The sequence below is a fragment of the Cydia splendana genome, chromosome 19, assembly GCF_910591565.1.
Source record: "Cydia splendana chromosome 19, ilCydSple1.2, whole genome shotgun sequence".
In the NCBI taxonomy this organism is placed as follows: domain Eukaryota; kingdom Metazoa; phylum Arthropoda; class Insecta; order Lepidoptera; family Tortricidae; genus Cydia; species Cydia splendana.
Genome location: NC_085978.1, coordinates 12,061,377 through 12,080,272, shown reverse-complemented (window position 1 = coordinate 12,080,272; position 18,896 = coordinate 12,061,377). Strand labels below are relative to the sequence as shown.

Here is an 18,896-nt window from a genome sequence, read left to right as displayed (position 1 = left end):
CCAATACCGGGATCCCGGGATCCCGAAATACCGGGATCCCGTCTGTGAAATCGCATTTTTCAATACCGGTATTTTTTTATGCAATACCGGGATCCCGGTATTTTCAAAAATAAGGAAAATGTGCCGATTATACCGTTTAAAATCCATTAAAATGATTAAATTCGTCTGTATCAAGAATATTACTTGCCCATTTAATTAAGGCGATATGATTCGACTCATCAACGAATCTGAGGGGGTGAGGTGCGCGGCAAACCGTGAAGCCCCGCCCGCGCGTCCCGCGACCCGCTCGCCGAGATCAATTAAGTGTGAGTCAAACTCGCGCACCGATGGTACCTACATTTTATTAAGTACATTATATATATAGTTAAGTGTCTTGAGAGAACGGAGGTCTTCTTATAAAACACCGATGAGGAGGTATTTACTTTATTTGGTTTTACAATTACGAGTTTAATTCAATATAGTTTAGAAGCGCGAGGGTGTACCGGTACACCGAGCGATTTGGAGCTCACGTGTAGCCTGGTCGCTGGATGCGAACTAGATGAGGACTCGATGAGAACTGCCCGCCGCTGGTCGGGATGGCTGCTTATATTCATCCCGAAACCGTGGGGATGCGTGGTCTGGAGTCACGTAGGCCACGAGAAGTTTCTGGAGCGTTTATGCTGTCGCTGCCATTAAGATAATGAAGAGTCGATCCCGTGGGAGCGGCATTAATTGACAACCGCCATAAAATAGGTGATGCATTACATGCGCCTGTACTTGTTTCAGAGGGTGCGTTTGTTTATTCCATTAGTTAGGTGCGTCTGCATTCCTTCTATCGACGCTGAAGATAATCTTTAATGTCTTGCCGTCGGTGTGTTGCTGGCGGTCGGGGATACGTGGGAAGCGTTCCTTAACTCCTCCCCCCTTAAGAGAGAACTAAGGGTGTAGCTTGTTACGCCCGTGTTCTCGATGCTGCTGCGACGTTGGGTGCACTTGCACTTCCTTTCGTACGTTTATATTATCTAATTTATTGTGTAGTTTAAAATAAATTTGATGTGGCTTTTTATTTATGACATCATTTATAATAGGAATTCCCTGGTGTATGTTGTCATCTTGTGAGTGCTGTGTTTGGATTTCTTCGCGGTTATCATTGTAGTTAATTTGTTCATCCATGTCGCTACCGTTCTGAGCTAATATTGATTCATTATCGTTAAAATTAATTTTTACCCGTGACAGAGCATCTGCGTTCGAGTTAATAGAACCTTATTTGTATTTTATTTCGAAGTCATATTCAGCTAGTCTAAGTCTCCACCTAGTTAACCTAGAATTGGGGTCTTTTAAAGACATTAACCAAGTTAAAGGTTTATGATCGGTGTAAATTATGAACTTACGACCATATAAGTACGGTCTAAAGTGTTTGCAAGCCCAAACTATCGCAAGTATAGTGTTGAGTCGCTCACTCGTGAGGCACCTCATTTGTACCACTCATTTTGTTAATTTGTCGCAGTACTTCATACCGCAAAAATGTCTTACATCACTCCTCTATTCATTTTACTCATTTACTCGCGCGCATCACAAACACCTCTTGCCACACAAATCATTCACACACTTCAAATTTAAAAAAACTCTTATCCTTTCAATTTCACTCGCGACCTTCAAAACTCATACGCTCCTCATAACCTCGCAAGAGAGTCCCTGGATCGCGCGAGGCGCTCGAGGTGCTCACCCGCTCGCCGACACTCAAAACTCAAATGAAGAAACGAGTAATGGACGTAATGGTCCACACTGTCAACTGCCGAACTACAAACCTTATTGCAACGACAAAAGGTCCACCGAGAAAAGCATTGAGTTTGTACCACTCACCGCCTCTCTGTGACATGAACACCTCAATCCTTTCAAAATGAAACAATGAATTAGAAATACCCAAAGAGGGAGTGAGACAGACACGCGCCGTACTTCAATATCGCCTCGCGTCACCACCGAAAATACGTTAAAAATTAAACACGAAAGACAACAAGCGTAAGCGCTGCAAGCTTTCATACATCTTACGCCTTTTTGATCCTAACTTACGTGTCAAAATGGCGCGAGAAATCAGTCTCAAAACGAATTTCGACGTGTTGCTTCTCTGTCGCACTTGTAAATTCGTACGTAAGTGTGACAGGAAGGCAACATGACGAACTTGGTTCGCGGTACGCCCTCTGTATACCAGGCGGGCATTTACGAAGCTTGCTTAGAAACAGAAATCCCTTAAGTAACTTAAATATTATTGAAATATAATACGGTAGCGTACACAATTTATGATAATTTCAATAAGTTTCAAGTTTATTAAATAAAAAGTAAGTATAATTTTCATAGGTAAAATAAAAATGTAGATGTAAATTATACCAATTTGAATTTGCAATACTTTTTATTAACATTCTTTGTAAACAAACGACTTCGAACTGTCAAGTTATGATTATGACATATTTATATTTATTTTGTTCGTACTTCGTTCACTACCTAGTTAATTTTAGTTCTCTAATACCTAGTGATAATTCTTATAATCATAACAAAATATGGACATAGTTTTTGCCAGTAAATATACCCGCGGATCTTCCTTGGTGCCTTTTGCATGAAAAAATGAAGTGTAAATGTAGCCGGTGCGGCAGGCGCGAATGGTGCTTTGTTTATTATCATATTGATGATATTACTGTTAAATTATCTGAGGTGGTAAGTTAGTCACTTCTATATAATAATGACTAGTGAAAATATTGAATTTGTTCTCCTTAGTTTGTTAAAAATGTGGTAGTTTTATGGTTAATAGGTACTTATGAAATATATCACTACATATTATAAAACAAAGTCCCCCGCCGCGTCTGTCTGTTTGTGGGTTTGTTTGTATGTTCGCGATAGACTTAAAAACTACTGGACGGATTTTCATGTGGTTTTCACCTATCAAAAGAGTGATTCTTGAGGAAGGTTTAGGTGTATAATTTGCTAACCCGTGCGAAGCCGGGGCGGGTCGCTAGTGATTATTATACTTAAAATTATATCAAGTAGCAAGGAGGAGGTCTAAACAATCTAACAATAAAAAAGAGCTACATTAGAACAAGTTTCATAAAAGCAGCAAATTAAGTTAGGTACTTTATGTTCTTAGTTTGATTCTAAAATTATCTTTCTCCTAAAAGTTCTATTCTTAACCTCCAGAATTGCACTCCAATTAAATATTACTACTTATTTATTTATAAAGGAAGTGATGAATACATAAATATGTATATACATTAAATATTTTTGTCGCCGTTGGAGTTAATGGAATAGTCGACGCTGAATATATGCTAGTACCTCACCTCATTTGAAGTAAGACATTGTAACACCTCATTTTAGAAAATGAGGTACTCATACAAACTCATTTTAGATTGATGTCCTACCCATCACTACGCAAGTAGCTCTTTTTCCGTTGTAGAATATTTAGATTCTGTGTCAGATAAAGTTCTAGATGCATAAGCGATTGGTTTTTCGACATTATCTTCTTTCTGAGACAAAACCGCTCCTAACGCTATGTCACTAGCATCTGTGGTAACAATAAATTGTTGGCGCACCCGATGAGGCACAAAAATATGCTTATGCTCCACACGCTGGGTATCCAAATGTGTTGATGTATGTTTGATTTGATTGTTGATTCTAATGGCTTCAGGTATATTTGTAAGTCTTCATCTGTATATTGGATCTTGTCTGTTTTTTGTTCTAAGTGCATCTGTATCTGCTGGACTTCTTCTTTGAATAGATTGTTGGCTTTCGAGATCACTTTAGTATATAGGTTTGCCATCTGTAGTTCACAGCCGGGATTAAGGTGTAGTTTATATGGCCCTTGGATGACTTCGTAAAACGTTTCATTGCAATTGATGGTTACTCGTTGTGGTTTTCTTGAGTATAACAGGAAATTGCCGTCGTTTATAGTTGTGATAACTTCTTCTTCTTCTAGTTTCGTCGTAAGGCACGTGTGGTTGTTTTTGAGGAGCAGGGCTTGATGGATGCAGTCAGGTGTTTTATTGGAGTCCTTCCACCAAACGTGTTTGCAGACCATCATGGTTGTCTTAGCTTTGCATTGTTCAGCACTTGGGTAGGCGTACCATGAGTTTTTAATGAGGATTGAAGGTTTTTGGATTTCGAGGATTAGACCATCATGAGTCGGGAAAGGGATGAGATTGTATGCATTACCACTTTTAGCTTTAATTTCCGCTATTTTTGCAACAAAGTGTATGACATTACTAACAATGTAAACCATAATACGATCGACTTCTACATTGTTTGCCTCCTCAAAAATGTCTTTACAAGGTATTCCTGGCTTAGCTAACGTTATGCCTAACTCTAAGATATTAATTATATCTTCCATTAATATAAAAGTAGTTAAAATATCAATATTTTCCTTATTAGTAAAACTTATTTCATATATAGAGTTTAAACGTTTCGTAATGCTTTTAAGCCTTATGTCAACTTTGTTAATAGTTTCGTTTAAGTTGTTAAGTAATGTTTTCTGGTTATTTGTAAGGGTTTGAATGTTATTATTAATTTCTTTCAAATCATTCGCATCAGGGTTTCCAGCTATAAATTTTACTATTGTTCCAAGACCATCAATAAGGCCGCGTTTGTATCGACCAACATTTTGGTTCATTAAACCTGTTAATCTTTTTAATAAATGCGTATAAAGATTGTTAATGTGGTAATCTTCAGTTTTAGCCTTACTAGCTCTACTGGACATTAATTTGTTAAGAGTGTCAAGGATTTCGGTTAGGTTGCATCTTTTGGTGAGATATTTGTAGCCTTCTACTTCCGCAATTGGTCCTATTTTGTCAAGGTACACGCCATTGGGGTTATCTAATTTCTTGATTTGGTAGGGTTGACTACCCTGGACTTGGAGGAACCTGCAACAACAACAGGCCTCAGTTTATTTGCTGCACGTCGTTTACCTCGACTATCCAAATATATTTTTGGGGCTTTTGTGTCGCGAATGTAAGTTTTTCGGCGAGTACAAAATACGTTAGCTTGTTTATTAGTGGTTGGAAGTTTTTCGTGAGTTTCGACTATTGGGGCTGGTAATTCTGTATTCTTATTATATTCGTCTGTTCTTTTTATTTGAGCATCCCGTTTTATTTTGTATATGCAATCGTAAACCGTTTTTAAATGTTCTCTATGTTTTTCCAATAGAGTATTTAACAACTGTGAATCATGGAGGAAGTTAAACAAAGGTTCTGTTTCAATATGACCAAATAAGATTTCATGTGGCGTTAGTTTTGTGTCTGATTGTATCGAGCTGTTGTATGCTATTAATGCGAGTTTCATTTTATCGTCATGCGGTAGTTTATTTTTATATTGTTCACTAAGCAATCGACAATGTTCTCTCAAAGTTGAATGGAATCTTTCAACGATCCCGTGTGATGCTGGATTATAAGGCGTAGTGAAATTAATTTTAATGTGATATAAATTAACTAATTCCTTAAGTAGTGCGAATTCTTTTCCTGCGTCAGTTGTAATTTCTGCAGGGACACCATAGTGTGCAAAGTAAGAAAGAAGTTTTGACATAACTGTTGAGCTATTTTTATCTTTTAATCTTTTAACTACTGCAAAACGAGAGAATCCGTCCACTATAGATAAGTAAAGCTTGCCTTCAATATCGACAACATCGCAAAAGATATGATTAAGTGGTCGCAAAGCTATTGGTGGCAATAACATTGGTGGACGCATTGGATGCCGTTCGTATTTGCCTGCCTTACAAATAGAGCAGTTATTAATATATTCGCGGATATCGGACATAATGTTTTTCCACCAATATTTTCTACTAATATGCATTAAAGTTTCGGTAATACCGCGATGATTCGTTTTTCCTTCGTGATAACTTTTTATGATATCGATTCGTTTTTCCTTTTCAACTACGGTCTCCACTATTTCAGTACAACGAGTTATACGAATTTGAGAATTATGTTCTTTAGTGAGGATCTTTACCATTTCTTGATATAATTCATCTACATAAAAGAAAGCGTAATAGTGAATACCTGGTTTTAAATACTCGCGTACAAGTTTCCTGAGTGCTTCTCCTGGTCGTTTAGATGTATACAGGCTAACTTCTATGATTTCGTTACCGTCTTCCTTTCGTACGTTTATATTATCTAATTTATTGTGTAGTTTAAAATAAATTTGATGTGGCTTTTTATTTATGACATCATTTATAATAGGAATTCCCTGGTGTATGTTGTCATCTTGTGAGTGCTGTGTTTGGATTTCTTCGCGGTTATCATTGTAGTTAATTTGTTCATCCATGTCGCTACCGTTCTGAGCTAATATTGATTCATTATCGTTAAAATTAATTTTTACCCGTGACAGAGCATCCGCGTTCGAGTTAATAGAACCTTGTTTGTATTTTATTTCGAAGTCATATTCAGCTAGTCTAAGTCTCCACCTAGTTAACCTAGAATTGGGGTCTTTTAAAGACATTAACCAAGTTAAAGGTTTATGATCGGTGTAAATTATGAACTTACGACCATATAAGTACGGTCTAAAGTGTTTGCAAGCCCAAACTATCGCAAGTAGCTCTTTTTCCGTTGTAGAATATTTAGATTCTGTGTCAGATAAAGTTCTAGATGCATAAGCGATTGGTTTTTCGACATTATCTTCTTTCTGAGACAAAACCGCTCCTAACGCTATGTCACTAGCATCTGTGGTAACAATAAATTGTTGATCAAAATCTGGATACTTTAGAATAGGTTCGTTGGTAATTAATTCTTTTAATTTCTGTACTGACTTTAAAAATTCATCATCTATTATAATCTTGGCGCGTTTCTTTAAGCATTTAGTCAATGGTTTTGTTATTTGAGCATAGTTATTAATGAATCTCCTATAATAGCCTGTTAATCCCAAAAAGGATCGTATTTCTTTTTCGGTTTTTGGTACTGGGAAATTAATTATGTCTTGTACCTTGCGTTGGTTAGGTGTTAGACCGTTAGGTGTTAACTCATGTCCTAAGTACTCTACATGTTTTTGAAGAAACTCAGACTTATCTGGTTGTATTTTTAAATTATGTTGTCGCAAGCGTTCAAATACTTTTCTTAATTTTTGTATGTGCTCGTCCAACGAAGTTGAGTAAATAATTATATCGTCTAGATATACGAGGCATGTATTATATAAGAGGTCACGTAATATTAAATCCATTAACCGTTGGAATGTAGCCGGAGCATTTTTTAAACCGAAAGGCATACGTAAAAATTCCCAATGTCCATGGTTAGTTGAAAACGCAGTTTTTTCGATATCTTCCTCGTGCATTTCTATCTGGTGGTACCCACTCGCGAGGTCTAGCGTAGTAAAGTACTGAGCTCTACCTAATTTATCCAATATTTCCTCTATATTGGGCAAAGGATACTTATCTTCGATTGTCTTTGCGTTTAATTGCCTATAGTCTATAACCATACGCCATTTAACCTTACCGGATGCGTCAGGTTTTTTTGGTACAATGTGAACAGGACAACTCCAAGGAGAATTAGACTCACGAATAATGCCATTTTTAAGTAACTCGTTAACTTGTTTGTCTATTTCCTCTTGTTGTTTTGGTGGTTTCCTGTAATTGCGCACATAAATGGGCGTATCGTCTGTCAAACGTAATTTATGTTTAACTGTATGGGTAAAGGTAAGTGGCTCTTGACCCGTATGAAACACATCTTTAAATTCGTGTACTAACTTGGTAATTTTAGCTTTTTCTTCCATATTCATGTGATCCGTTCGAATCGTTAATTTACTAGCTTCCGTTTTGTTTATTTTAACATTGTCCAATACTTCCGACACTGATTTTAATCCATTCGGTATCGGTTGTAAGAAATTATCAAAATTATTTTTGAATTTTTGCGGCCTAAGGCTTAGGTTTGTGACACCTAATCTATATTTGCCATCTATCACTGAGAATGCACAATTAATGAGGACGGTGTTTGTCCCGATTTCAGGGATAAAGTATTCGCCGTCCGGTTTGTTAGATACACACGTAATTAGATTATCCGAGAGCGGATCGATTTTTGAGATCTTCTCCGGATAGTCTATACTAATTGGAATTATTTTGTTTGGCATAATAAGTTCACATTTTTTTGGGTGAATTATAGCGTTAAGCTTAAAAATCAGGTCCCATCCTATCATTCCCGCATATTTAGGGTCAAAGTCATAGATCAGAAATTCATGTTCTATGTCTTCGCCTAACGGGTATAATTTTAAATTAATAGCTCCACGATGTTTTGTTTTACTATGAGCAGTCGTAATTGTGAATTCTTTATCGATAATTTCATTATAATTCTTATTGGACTTTAATATTGATGATCCAATAAGGCACCTATTACTACCAGAATCTATTAAGATTTTTCCTCCCCATTCATTTATAGTAATGTATGGGAGATGATCTTTATCTAAATAATTTAATTTTACGTCAATTCGTTTTGTGGTCCTGTTTGTTGAAAAAAAATATCGCCATCATCTGAGTCATAATTGCTCCTGTAATTATTTATGTTGTGTTCATTAGTGGTTATCTCTGTGTTAAAAACTTCTACCGGTCGTGATCTTGGCGGTCTATTTATAGGTCGCCTACTAGTTGCGGTTCTCATAGAGATGTCGCTATCTAAATGGTCGTTCAATCTTTGGGGTTGGGGCTTAGGCGGGTACATTTGCCGCCATTGTTCTGGAGTTGGTCTCGGTTGGTTGGCCCATTGCATTTGGTTGTTATTATTTATTTGCTGATTAGGGTAAGATGATTGAGCGAATTGGTTAGGTGGTTGATTTTGAGTAACACGGTTTTGATTAAAATTATGTTTTATTGTAGGATGTTGATTAAAGGTTTTATTATTATAGTTGAATTTTGGATTATATTTAAATGATTTTTCTTGTTTTCTTTGGAAGTATTCCGGATGTACTTCCAATTCGTGTTTTAATTGATTGTATGCATCATCAAAAGTGGTGTGTTGTGCTGAATGGATTAATCGATCGGTCGCAATATCCAAGTGTTTACATAATTGGTCGATGCAAACGTTCTCTAAAATGGATGTTGCTTGCGGAGAATCGGCTTTATTTTTAGCTGCGTACAAAAGTTCTTTTATTTTATCAGCAAATCCGAGTGCAGTTTCGTTAGGGAACCGTTTAATGCGAGTGATTTCAGAAAGTATTTGTTCTATACTTCTAGAGTCACCAAATTTAGATCTTAAGGAATTTACAATGTCTTCAACAGTGTTGTTCGGCATGTGAGCAATTGCTTTAATTGCTTCCCCGCGTAATTTGCTTTTTAATATAATTGGAAACAGGGCCCTTGCTTCAGCATCTGCTGCTCTTGCTAACATTGTTACTTGATTTAAAAAGAAATCTAGAGTTTGCCTATCACCTTCATATTTGGGCAAATATTTCTCAATCGTAGTATGGTTTAATGCCATTTTTAATTAATTAATTCGTATTCAAATTAAATTAATTAAATCGTTGTTAAATTAATTAAATCGTATAATTAGATACTGGCTCTTGAATAAAAGAAAAAAAAAATGGTGGAAATGCACACAAGTAATTAGGAAAGTGAAAGGATAATGTAGGAAAACTCACAGGGTAGCCGCCAGTGCGATGAATACTGTGGTCTTCATAAGGCAGTGGTTGAATCTCTTCAGGTTGAAACCTTCCAGCTCGCGCCGACGATGTGTAGCCGCTGCTTGCTGGGAGACTCGCCCGTCGCTGTCACCAGTTAAGTGTCTTGAGAGAACGGAGGTCTTCTTATAAAACACCGATGAGGAGGTATTTACTTTATTTGGTTTTACAATTACGAGTTTAATTCAATATAGTTTAGAAGCGCGAGGGTGTACCGGTACACCGAGCGATTTGGAGCTCACGTGTAGCCTGGTCGCTGGATGCGAACTAGATGAGGACTCGATGAGAACTGCCCGCCGCTGGTCGGGATGGCTGCTTATATTCATCCCGAAACCGTGGGGATGCGTGGTCTGGAGTCACGTAGGCCACGAGAAGTTTCTGGAGCGTTTATGCTGTCGCTGCCATTAAGATAATGAAGAGTCGATCCCGTGGGAGCGGCATTAATTGACAACCGCCATAAAATAGGTGATGCATTACATGCGCCTGTACTTGTTTCAGAGGGTGCGTTTGTTTATTCCATTAGTTAGGTGCGTCTGCATTCCTTCTATCGACGCTGAAGATAATCTTTAATGTCTTGCCGTCGGTGTGTTGCTGGCGGTCGGGGATACGTGGGAAGCGTTCCTTAACTATATATTTTTTAATTAAGTTGTAACTGACTCATCATCATCATCTCAGCCATAAGACGTCCACTGCTGAACATAGGCCTTCCCCTTGGACCTCCATTCCGGTCGGAAGCGACCCGCATCCAGCGTCTTCCGACGGCCTTAACAAGGTCGTCTGTCCATCTTGTGGGTGGACGTCCTACGCTGCGCTTGCTAGTCCGTGGTCTCCACTCGAGCACTTTTCGACACCATCGGCCATCTTCTCTGCGCGCAATGTGGCCTGCCCATATATATATATATATATAACATTTTCAAGAAGTCTGGTCGCTTGTGGTGAAAAAAAATGTATGGAGAACAGAGTGGCCAACTTTCTTAAAAATAGTTCATCTAATACTGATTCTAAAATGGTATCACACATGCTATTTACATTTCTACAAATAAAGATATGGCCTAGATGGTGTTTAAAGTGAAGTATGGTGCTAACTAGTAAAAAAGACAAAAGTGCGATTATCTCGAAAACCACGAAACTTTTACTAGACCTATAAGTGCATATTCTGGACCAGCCTAAGCTGCCCTGTCGATGGTTAGAAGGTTGTCCATTAATTACTGGACATCCTGTATAGAGATGTAACTAACCCAAATCGATAGTCACAGCAAGCGATTACGATTGGATGGCACGTAGACTGAGGTATCGAATTGTGACATATAATGAATTTTTATTTGCGATTTAAATAAAGCTAGAATTATATGGTTTTCGCGCAAGGCATTTAATACACCGACCGAGTAGGTCGCACCCATCGTCAAAATCTAAACTAACTGGGGATCTATTTTAAAGTTTATTTATGTTATTTCTGTGTCAAATTTGTTGTCTGTTAGGTGACGATAAATATATCCATATTTACAGTTGATTATCCACCTTTTCCTTATTTTTAATAAAAGAAAAATGAAAAATTCATATCGATTTACTTAGACGACTACCGATTCATAAAGGTGGTGTCCGGCTAGCCCTAAAATTAAAAAAGAGACGTAGAACGTAAACGTTCGTAGTGCAATTTGATTTCCTTTGTGATTTCGATGTGCGAGACATTTTACGTTGTATTGCTGTTGTGAGTGACAGATGTCAAATAACGCAAATAAATATGCACACAGTATATGTCGGTGACTTTAGTTCGTCTACGGATCTCCTCATTTCTGATTTGATCACGCAGAGAAACTCCGAGCATAGCCCTCTCCATAGCTCGTTGAGCGACTTTGAATTCTCAGATGAGGCCGATAGTGAAAGACCACGTAACTGACTGAATAACACAAAATATTAAAAAAAATTGTCTTATACCCGCCTTATTTTGAACTCCATGTAATCACACCCCGTATTCCGCACCCTTCACAAATAATCTGATTTAGTAAAGATTACTAAATGTTTTTTTTTATGATCTTGATCGCGTAATAATGTGTAAAACCCAAAATAGCGTCTTAAAACGTATTAATTTTTTTATAATGTGATCTTATTAAGCATTTATATGAGAAGAGCGACAAAATTTAACGCTAGTTATTTATAAATTTTTTTTCGGTTTCAATAAAGAAGGAAGTTTGAGAAAATTTTGTTATTTAACAATTGCCTAAATAACTTTAAGATAAATTTCTACAAGTAGTACATTTGTTGACATGTTTTAAATACACCATTTTTTTTTTTTAATTTTCAATGAATATTTAATACCTTTAAAATTATATTGAATGTTACGTAATCGCTTTTTCACGCCGAAAATGAGGCGTGGAGGACTGTGTTCAGCGTTGAATAAAAAGTATAAATAATGGAGATACAGTCCTGCAAGTATATAATGTTGTATTGGAAATATTCTCCTCTTTAATAATATTAACTAGATTTTGCCCTATGCGCGGGGCCCGAGGGCCTCGCGGTACGCGTGTTGTTTGCTGTTGGTGCTGTTGTTGACGTGTTGTTGTTGCTGTTGTTTGTGCTGTTGTAACTATTAACCTAACCCACTTTTCTGGTAGCAGTCCGTTTCTGTAGGGTTCGCAGTTCTAACCTAACCTAACCCACTTTTCTGGTAGCAGTCCGTTCCTGTGAGGGTCGCAGTTCTAACCTAACCTAACCCACTTTTCTGGTAGCAGTCCGTTTCTGTGAGGGTCGCATTTCTAACCTAACCTAACCCACTTTTCTGGTAGCAGTCTGTTCCTGTGAGGGTCGCAGTTCTAACCTAACCTAACCCACATTGTTGGTACCAGTCCATTCCTGCTGTTGTTATTGTTGTGTAGTAGTTTGTTTTCCAAAGGGAGAAATAAATAAAGTTGTACTTTTGATAGAAAGAAAAGATCCGCATGCGAGAACTTCATTCCCGCAGCTCGGCCTTCGACCTCGCGTGCTTGGGAAATCGTAACTTTTCCTATTGGGTCGTGTTTCAGCTCCAACTTCCTCCTCACGTGTAACGCTTCGGGCCTTCGGCCCAACGCGGAGCTCGGCCTTCGGCCTTCGCGAGCCTTGACGCTTCGCCGTCGGGCCTTCGGGCCTTAAATTTTTTTTTTCATAGGAATCTAGAGGCCTATATCTTTCGCCATGCCAAATCTCAGCGCGCTCGGACCAACTTGAAAAAAATAAAAAATAAAGTCGGCCATTTTGAAAAATGTTAAATGCAGTTTGTTTTGTCTTGGGGCCCTCTATGACATTTGGTCGAGCACCCCCCACCCATCTAGCACCGTTTAAAAGTTGCCATACAAAATTAAAATGACCATTAATTCCGCCATCTTAGATTTTTTCCAAAAATTTTTTTTTTAATAGGAATCTAGAGGCCTATATCTTTCGCCATGCCAAATCTCAGCGCGCTCGGACCAACTTGAAAAAAATAAAAAATAAAGTCGGCCATTTTGAAAAATTTTAAATGCAGTTTGTTTTGTCTTGGGGCCCTCTATGACATTTGGTCGAGCACCCCCCACCCATCTCGCACCATAATATGAATACTTTTTGAGATATTGGGGAAATTAAAGATCTCTACTTTTTCCCCCTTTTTTTGCTTATAACTTTTGATATTTTGTGTGTGCTACTACACGCTTCGAATGAATTTTTCTAGGCAGTATGACGAATCTAATGATATGATGATAATTTAGGAGTATTATCTCTATTTTTCACCGCGTTCAGTTTCTCGAACAAGACTAATACAACCAAGCGCAAGATGAACGGCCTGTAGGCACCTTGAACTCTCAATTATATTTAATTCATGTCGACCGTGGTCAAATATTAAAATTAGTGATATGTATTTAGTTCTTAAATAATTGTATTGCGATATGCCTATTAGGGTAATTTTTTCAATTATTTCAATTTGACATTTTATATTTATTTAAAGTAATGATTATGATGATGAATTTGCACGCTTGACGGGCGTGGCGCGTTGCATGCGATCCAAAGCCGGGCGCCTTCGGCACCCTCATACTAAAAGCGTAACACTATACATATATTGTAACATCCCCATACTGTATCAATCCAAATAAATAATTTCTGATTTTCAAAGGACTCAAAGAGCACGAAGGAATATAATCATTTTGCAGATCGGACGTAGGTATATCAGTAAAGGTGAAATACTGTAAATATATCATACTTACATACTCACAATTATATTATCTAGGAATATAATATTATTTACCTACATTGAAATTGGTTGCTGACCTAGTGAAAATACTGAAATATTTTAACTGTTGATGTAGGAAAGCTAGGCGCTTTCAAGCACCTCGTAAAGTATTAGATGCTTCTGTTATCAGAAAGTGTGTTTTTATAGCACTTAGTGACTTTTTCTTACGTTTCATATGCTTTGTTTCCCATTGTTTGTAAATGGTAAAATCACGTGACCGCGCGGAACATACTGACGCAGGTCCGTCCTCTACAAGCGCTGCCGCGCGACTGAAGAGGGCGTAAGTGCGTTCGCGAGTGATGGCGGTTGCGGATTTAGTAGGTATTGAAACATAGAAATTATTTTAATGATGTTACCGAGACAAAGTGATCCAAATCATCTAGATTATCTTATTACCTATACATTTATGTAAAAAACAAGTCAAAAAAGTTTGTATTGTAGCTCTGAGATTGATTTATTGTTAAAAAAAGGCGTAACTTTGGAATTTTTTTCTATCGAGCAAAGTTTATCTAATCATGTTTTTGAGATCCAAAACATATCTGCCAGATCCTTAAGTATAAGATATATTTTTTTCACAATTTTAAAACATTGTTTCTTATATTTCCGATGGATTCAAAAAACTGGTTCGCTTAGCTCGTACGGGAAAAGCACGCCTTAAACAAGATCATTTAATTGAAACAAGATCGGTGCATATGCATAGATAAATATTGGGTGATGAATTCTGATGTTCAGGATATGATATTAATATAGTTCGTTCTTAAAATTATATCAAAGAGTGGAAACAAATGAGTAAGAAATTGTAGTATGGCAAACGAATTTATATTTGCAAATTTGATATAGTTGGCTGGTTTATTAGGTTGAACTAAAAATGTGACCGGTAAAAGTGGTGAAGTCAACAAGGCGGATAAAATGATTGCCAACCTGGAGGGTGAAATGATAATAGGGAGTATTATTGCAATGTTCTGCCGCCAGAGTGCAGCACTAATTTGTTTAGTAAACCATAGAGTAACTTATACATACTACGCCTTAACCACTTTTTTGACTGTTTTACTATGACGTTCATGCATCAAGGCGATTTGTTTACAGGTGGCCTACCGCGAAACGGGAAAATCGTAATTTCGTTATCTGTTTCTCTATCGATCGAATAAGCAAGAGTGATAGAGAGGTGGAAACCGAACTTTCGATTGTCTTGTTTCACGGTAGGCCATGTGATTGAGTTAGTGCCGCCCTCTATGCAGAGTTTTGCGTAATATTCCCTATTATTGCAGATGGCGATTATTGTTTAATATCCTAAGCTAAGGACATAGATATATGGTGTTACAGTGAGCCTTTTTTAAATAAAACTCAAAAATGTTAAGCGATTCATAGTCAATACCGGGATCCCCGGATCCCGGTATTGATGAAGACAGTTTCGGTATTAATACCGGTATTGAAAGAAGTCCGGTATTTGGAAGCCCTAGTTTGCATTTGCATATGTAAAAATAAAATGTTATCGAGGTTTGAATGTCAGTTTTGCGCCTACTCACCCCATTTTACGGTAAATACGTTGATATCGAGTAAAAGGATCGAGAGGGTTGAGCTCTACTAATACCACTTTAAATATACCTATGGCCACGAAGCGACCAAGGTGCTCACAAATATCTGAGCACGCATCTGACACAAGCCGCAATTATCGGGGTAACCAATGGAACCATACGTATTTTTTATTAATAATTAAAAGTTATAAAACTAATATTTACAACAAACGCCACGTCATGTCTTCGTAGTTTTTCGCGGTCAAATATATCCTGAACTGCCTAGTAGGTAATCCGTATGGTTCTTTGACACTTTTCTCTTTTAACGTCTATTGGTGAGTTTGAGTGGCAATCCTCCCCGCACGGCCTGTACAACGTTCGAGCGGGAATCGACCGGCGGCACACGCTGGGTCTCGGGCGCCGGCGACACGCTGCATTCTTGCAGCACAGCCGCAAGTCCCGCCAGCGACTGCATCTCGCCTAGACGTGATCCTATAACACATTAGAGCCAATACAAAAAGTTGATATACAAAGCTTGAGCACTTATACAAACTCATTATCATTATTGTCAAGGTCTCCATTAACGGTGAACCAACGATCTGGCCAAGAAATCAGGTTGCACGAGGGCATGACCGATGGTTATAGAAATCCTTGGAATACGAGTAAAAACTTGGAATATTTCAGTTAATTATTTACATAACACACCTATACACGCTCTGGGCCCATCTCCGAAAGGCAAGTACACGTATTTGTGGCGCTTCTGCACTTCTTCGGAAGTAAATCGCTGCGGCCGGAATTCCCGCGGGTCATCGAAATACTTCTCGTCATTTTGCAGCGCCTCCAATGGGATCACAATTTTTACTCCAGGATCAATAGTCAGACCTAGTTTAGGGAATGTATAAGTCCGTGCGCACACACGGTTTAGTACGCCCAGCGATGGAAACATCCTCATTGCCTCCTTGAAAGCCATACCAAGCAACGTCATCTCCGCTACCGCGTCGTAGCACAACTTATTGTCATATTTTTGTAACACTTCATCGATCTCCGACTGGATCTTCGTTTGTGTTTCGGGATTGAATGCCAGCTGGTGCAATAAAAAGCTTGTAGCAGACGACGAAGTTTCAAAACCTGCACCAAAGAATACATACACTTGGGCAGCCATCATTTTGATATCCATTTCCATGTCCACAATTATGGGGGACCCGTCAGCGTTCCGGTGCTCAACTGATTCTCCTACGATTTTTCCCTTGCTCTCCAATTCTAGGAGTAGATCTATGAAATCATTACGACCAGAAGGTTTATATTGTCTATCTTTTCTGACGGTTTTCACCAAATCAAAAATGGCATCGCCAACTTTCGGATTGGCAACATAAAGGAACGATCTTAGCGGTGGAAAAAGTTGCCACAACATGAGCTTAATTAAGATTGGAAGTGGGGTAGCGAAGATCATCCTGCCGATGTTTCTGAAGGCGGAGTCTTCATTACCGAGAGAGTCGGTATCGACGCCAAAGCCGCAGGCTCCGATGAATTCTGTGGTGTAACGCGCCATCAGCTCGCGCACGTCGCAGGTGTCGAAGCGGGCCGCGGCATCGCGCGCCACCCCCTGCAGGCGCTCCGCACACCGCACCACCAGCGGGAACATCGCCTTCAGCTTAGCGGTCGTGAACGCGGGCGTTATTCGCTGTCGCTGGAGCTTCCATAGATCTCCTTCCGCTTGGAACAAGTTCGCTATCAACGGCTCTACCTTTGGGTTTCTTCCTAGTCCCCGAGGATAGAAATGAGCGAAATCATTGTTCAATACATCTCTGATGATATCTGGATCTCTTATGTATAGCTCCGGAGTAGAGCCCCTATAAAAGCCGACTACTTTTTCGGTTGGGAACCGGTTGTAGAGGTCATTGGCTACCTCTGTGAAGCTTTGCCGGCCAATGAAGCCTTTGTAATTGTTCCCGAACAGAAACGCCGGGGGGTCGTGCTTGACATTTCTCTTGGCCCAATAGTCATGATTGCGGGTGCCGAAATAGTAGATGACTACAACCAGAACTGCTAGCAATACTACGATCATCTTCACCATTCGGTTCCACTTTGATAACTGACTAAATAGATAAGTTCTAAACATTCATATAATAAATAACATAAGGTAAGTATTCTATGATAACGGCATTATGCCTTGATAAACGCTTTCTGATATTGATAATCTTTAATAGAAAAAAACCGACTTCTAATAGCGTTTGGAATGCCATATAAATTATTGGCTGGTATTTAACTGATCACAAGATATATTATATTATAATTAATCCACGTCAATTCAAGTCATCATAAAAAATAATCGATTACATAACGCAATGAAAGATTTTTTATTTATACATATGCATCACGCATAGGTACTTTGCCGTCATTATTTCATATATCTAATTATTTAGAACTAAAACCTATCTCATCTCTACCTGCTGCATGTACAGTCACGCTCCGAGGACTTTCCATAGCGTAAGTATTGAACAACCAATTTAGCTAGGACCCTAAATGGCTCGACAATGGCGGAGCGTGATTGTACATGGACTATGCTTGTACAGTCGGTGTCAAAGATATGTTTACATTGTTCGCCTTATTGCAAAGGAGTAAGGTGCAAGAGTGTAGACATATTTTTGACGTTGACTGTGCTAATAATGTATGTGGACAGATTTCCGGCAGATCTGTATTTTTTTATGATATATGTAAGTGCGTTGCCGGCTTTTAAGATTGGAAGTATGTTTTCCCTGGATGATTTTAATGAATTGTATATGTAAATACGTTGATATCGAGTAAAAGGGTCGAGAGGGTTGAGCTCTACTAATACCACCTTAAATATATATAACAAATAACTGAACACGCATCTATTATCAAGGCGTTAAATTGCCTGTTCAGACATTTTTGAGTACCTCGGCCGCTCTGTTATATCTGTTGGCGACTGTACACCGTGTACCCATATTGCCAATGATTGATTAATGATTGATAGAAATGTATGCAAGTGTGTGTAGTTGACTGTACATGATGTATACAAACGGAGTAGGTATATAGAGGCGTGTCATCGTAACGAGGCCATTTGTTTTCCGCTTAAGAACAAGGTGGTACTCGTAAGTAATTGAGCAAACAACATACATATATTATATACCTACTTATATACTATCAAAGAAAATAGAGTGCATAGAGACGGATTGTCAAAGTAAATTATGCAGCCACTGTAAATTTTCTGCCATCTTTCGACAGATGATAAAACTGTTAGAACGCCATTTGACTTTGATCCTTATTCTTTCACTAATATATGTGTTAACTTATTAAATATTAATATTAACGCCGGGTGCGGTTCACTGTATATAACAACTATGGATATATTATTGGCCGATATAACGATCAACGGATATAATTTATTAGATTATATACATACGAATGACATATTTTTATCAGATATATCTCTCATACAGTATTAAAGGTATTTGCTATAATATCTTTCAACCTAATGCTAAGGTAGTATAACGCACATACTTTATAATAAGGTTCGGTAT

The 18,896-nt window shown here is 38.2% G+C and overlaps 1 protein-coding gene across 1 annotated transcript; it reads right to left on the bottom strand.

Annotated features, from left to right (window-relative positions):
- Positions 1–15,603: 15,603 nt before the first annotated feature.
- On the bottom strand, positions 15,604–17,456 carry LOC134799799 (cytochrome P450 6B2-like). The gene is made up of 2 exons (XM_063772207.1): positions 16,060–17,456; positions 15,604–15,846 (listed from the first exon to the last, which is right to left on the bottom strand). Exons 1-2 carry the CDS (start codon positions 17,426–17,428, stop codon positions 15,677–15,679), a joined length of 1,539 nt encoding a protein of 512 aa, XP_063628277.1. The 5' UTR covers positions 17,429–17,456; the 3' UTR covers positions 15,604–15,676.
- Between the last annotated feature and the right edge of the window lie 1,440 nt (positions 17,457–18,896).

What these genes read in the sequence shown, in the direction of transcription:
- LOC134799799 (XM_063772207.1), bottom strand. Translation starts at nt 17,428, where the DNA reads ATGGTGAAGATGATCGTAGTATTGCTAGCAGTTCTGGTTGTAGTCATC. An exon ending in TGGGCCCAGAGCGTGTATAG is followed by an intron (nt 15,847 to 16,059) that starts GTGTGTTATGTA and finishes AATGTGTTATAG; the next exon opens with GATCACGTCTAGGCGAGATG.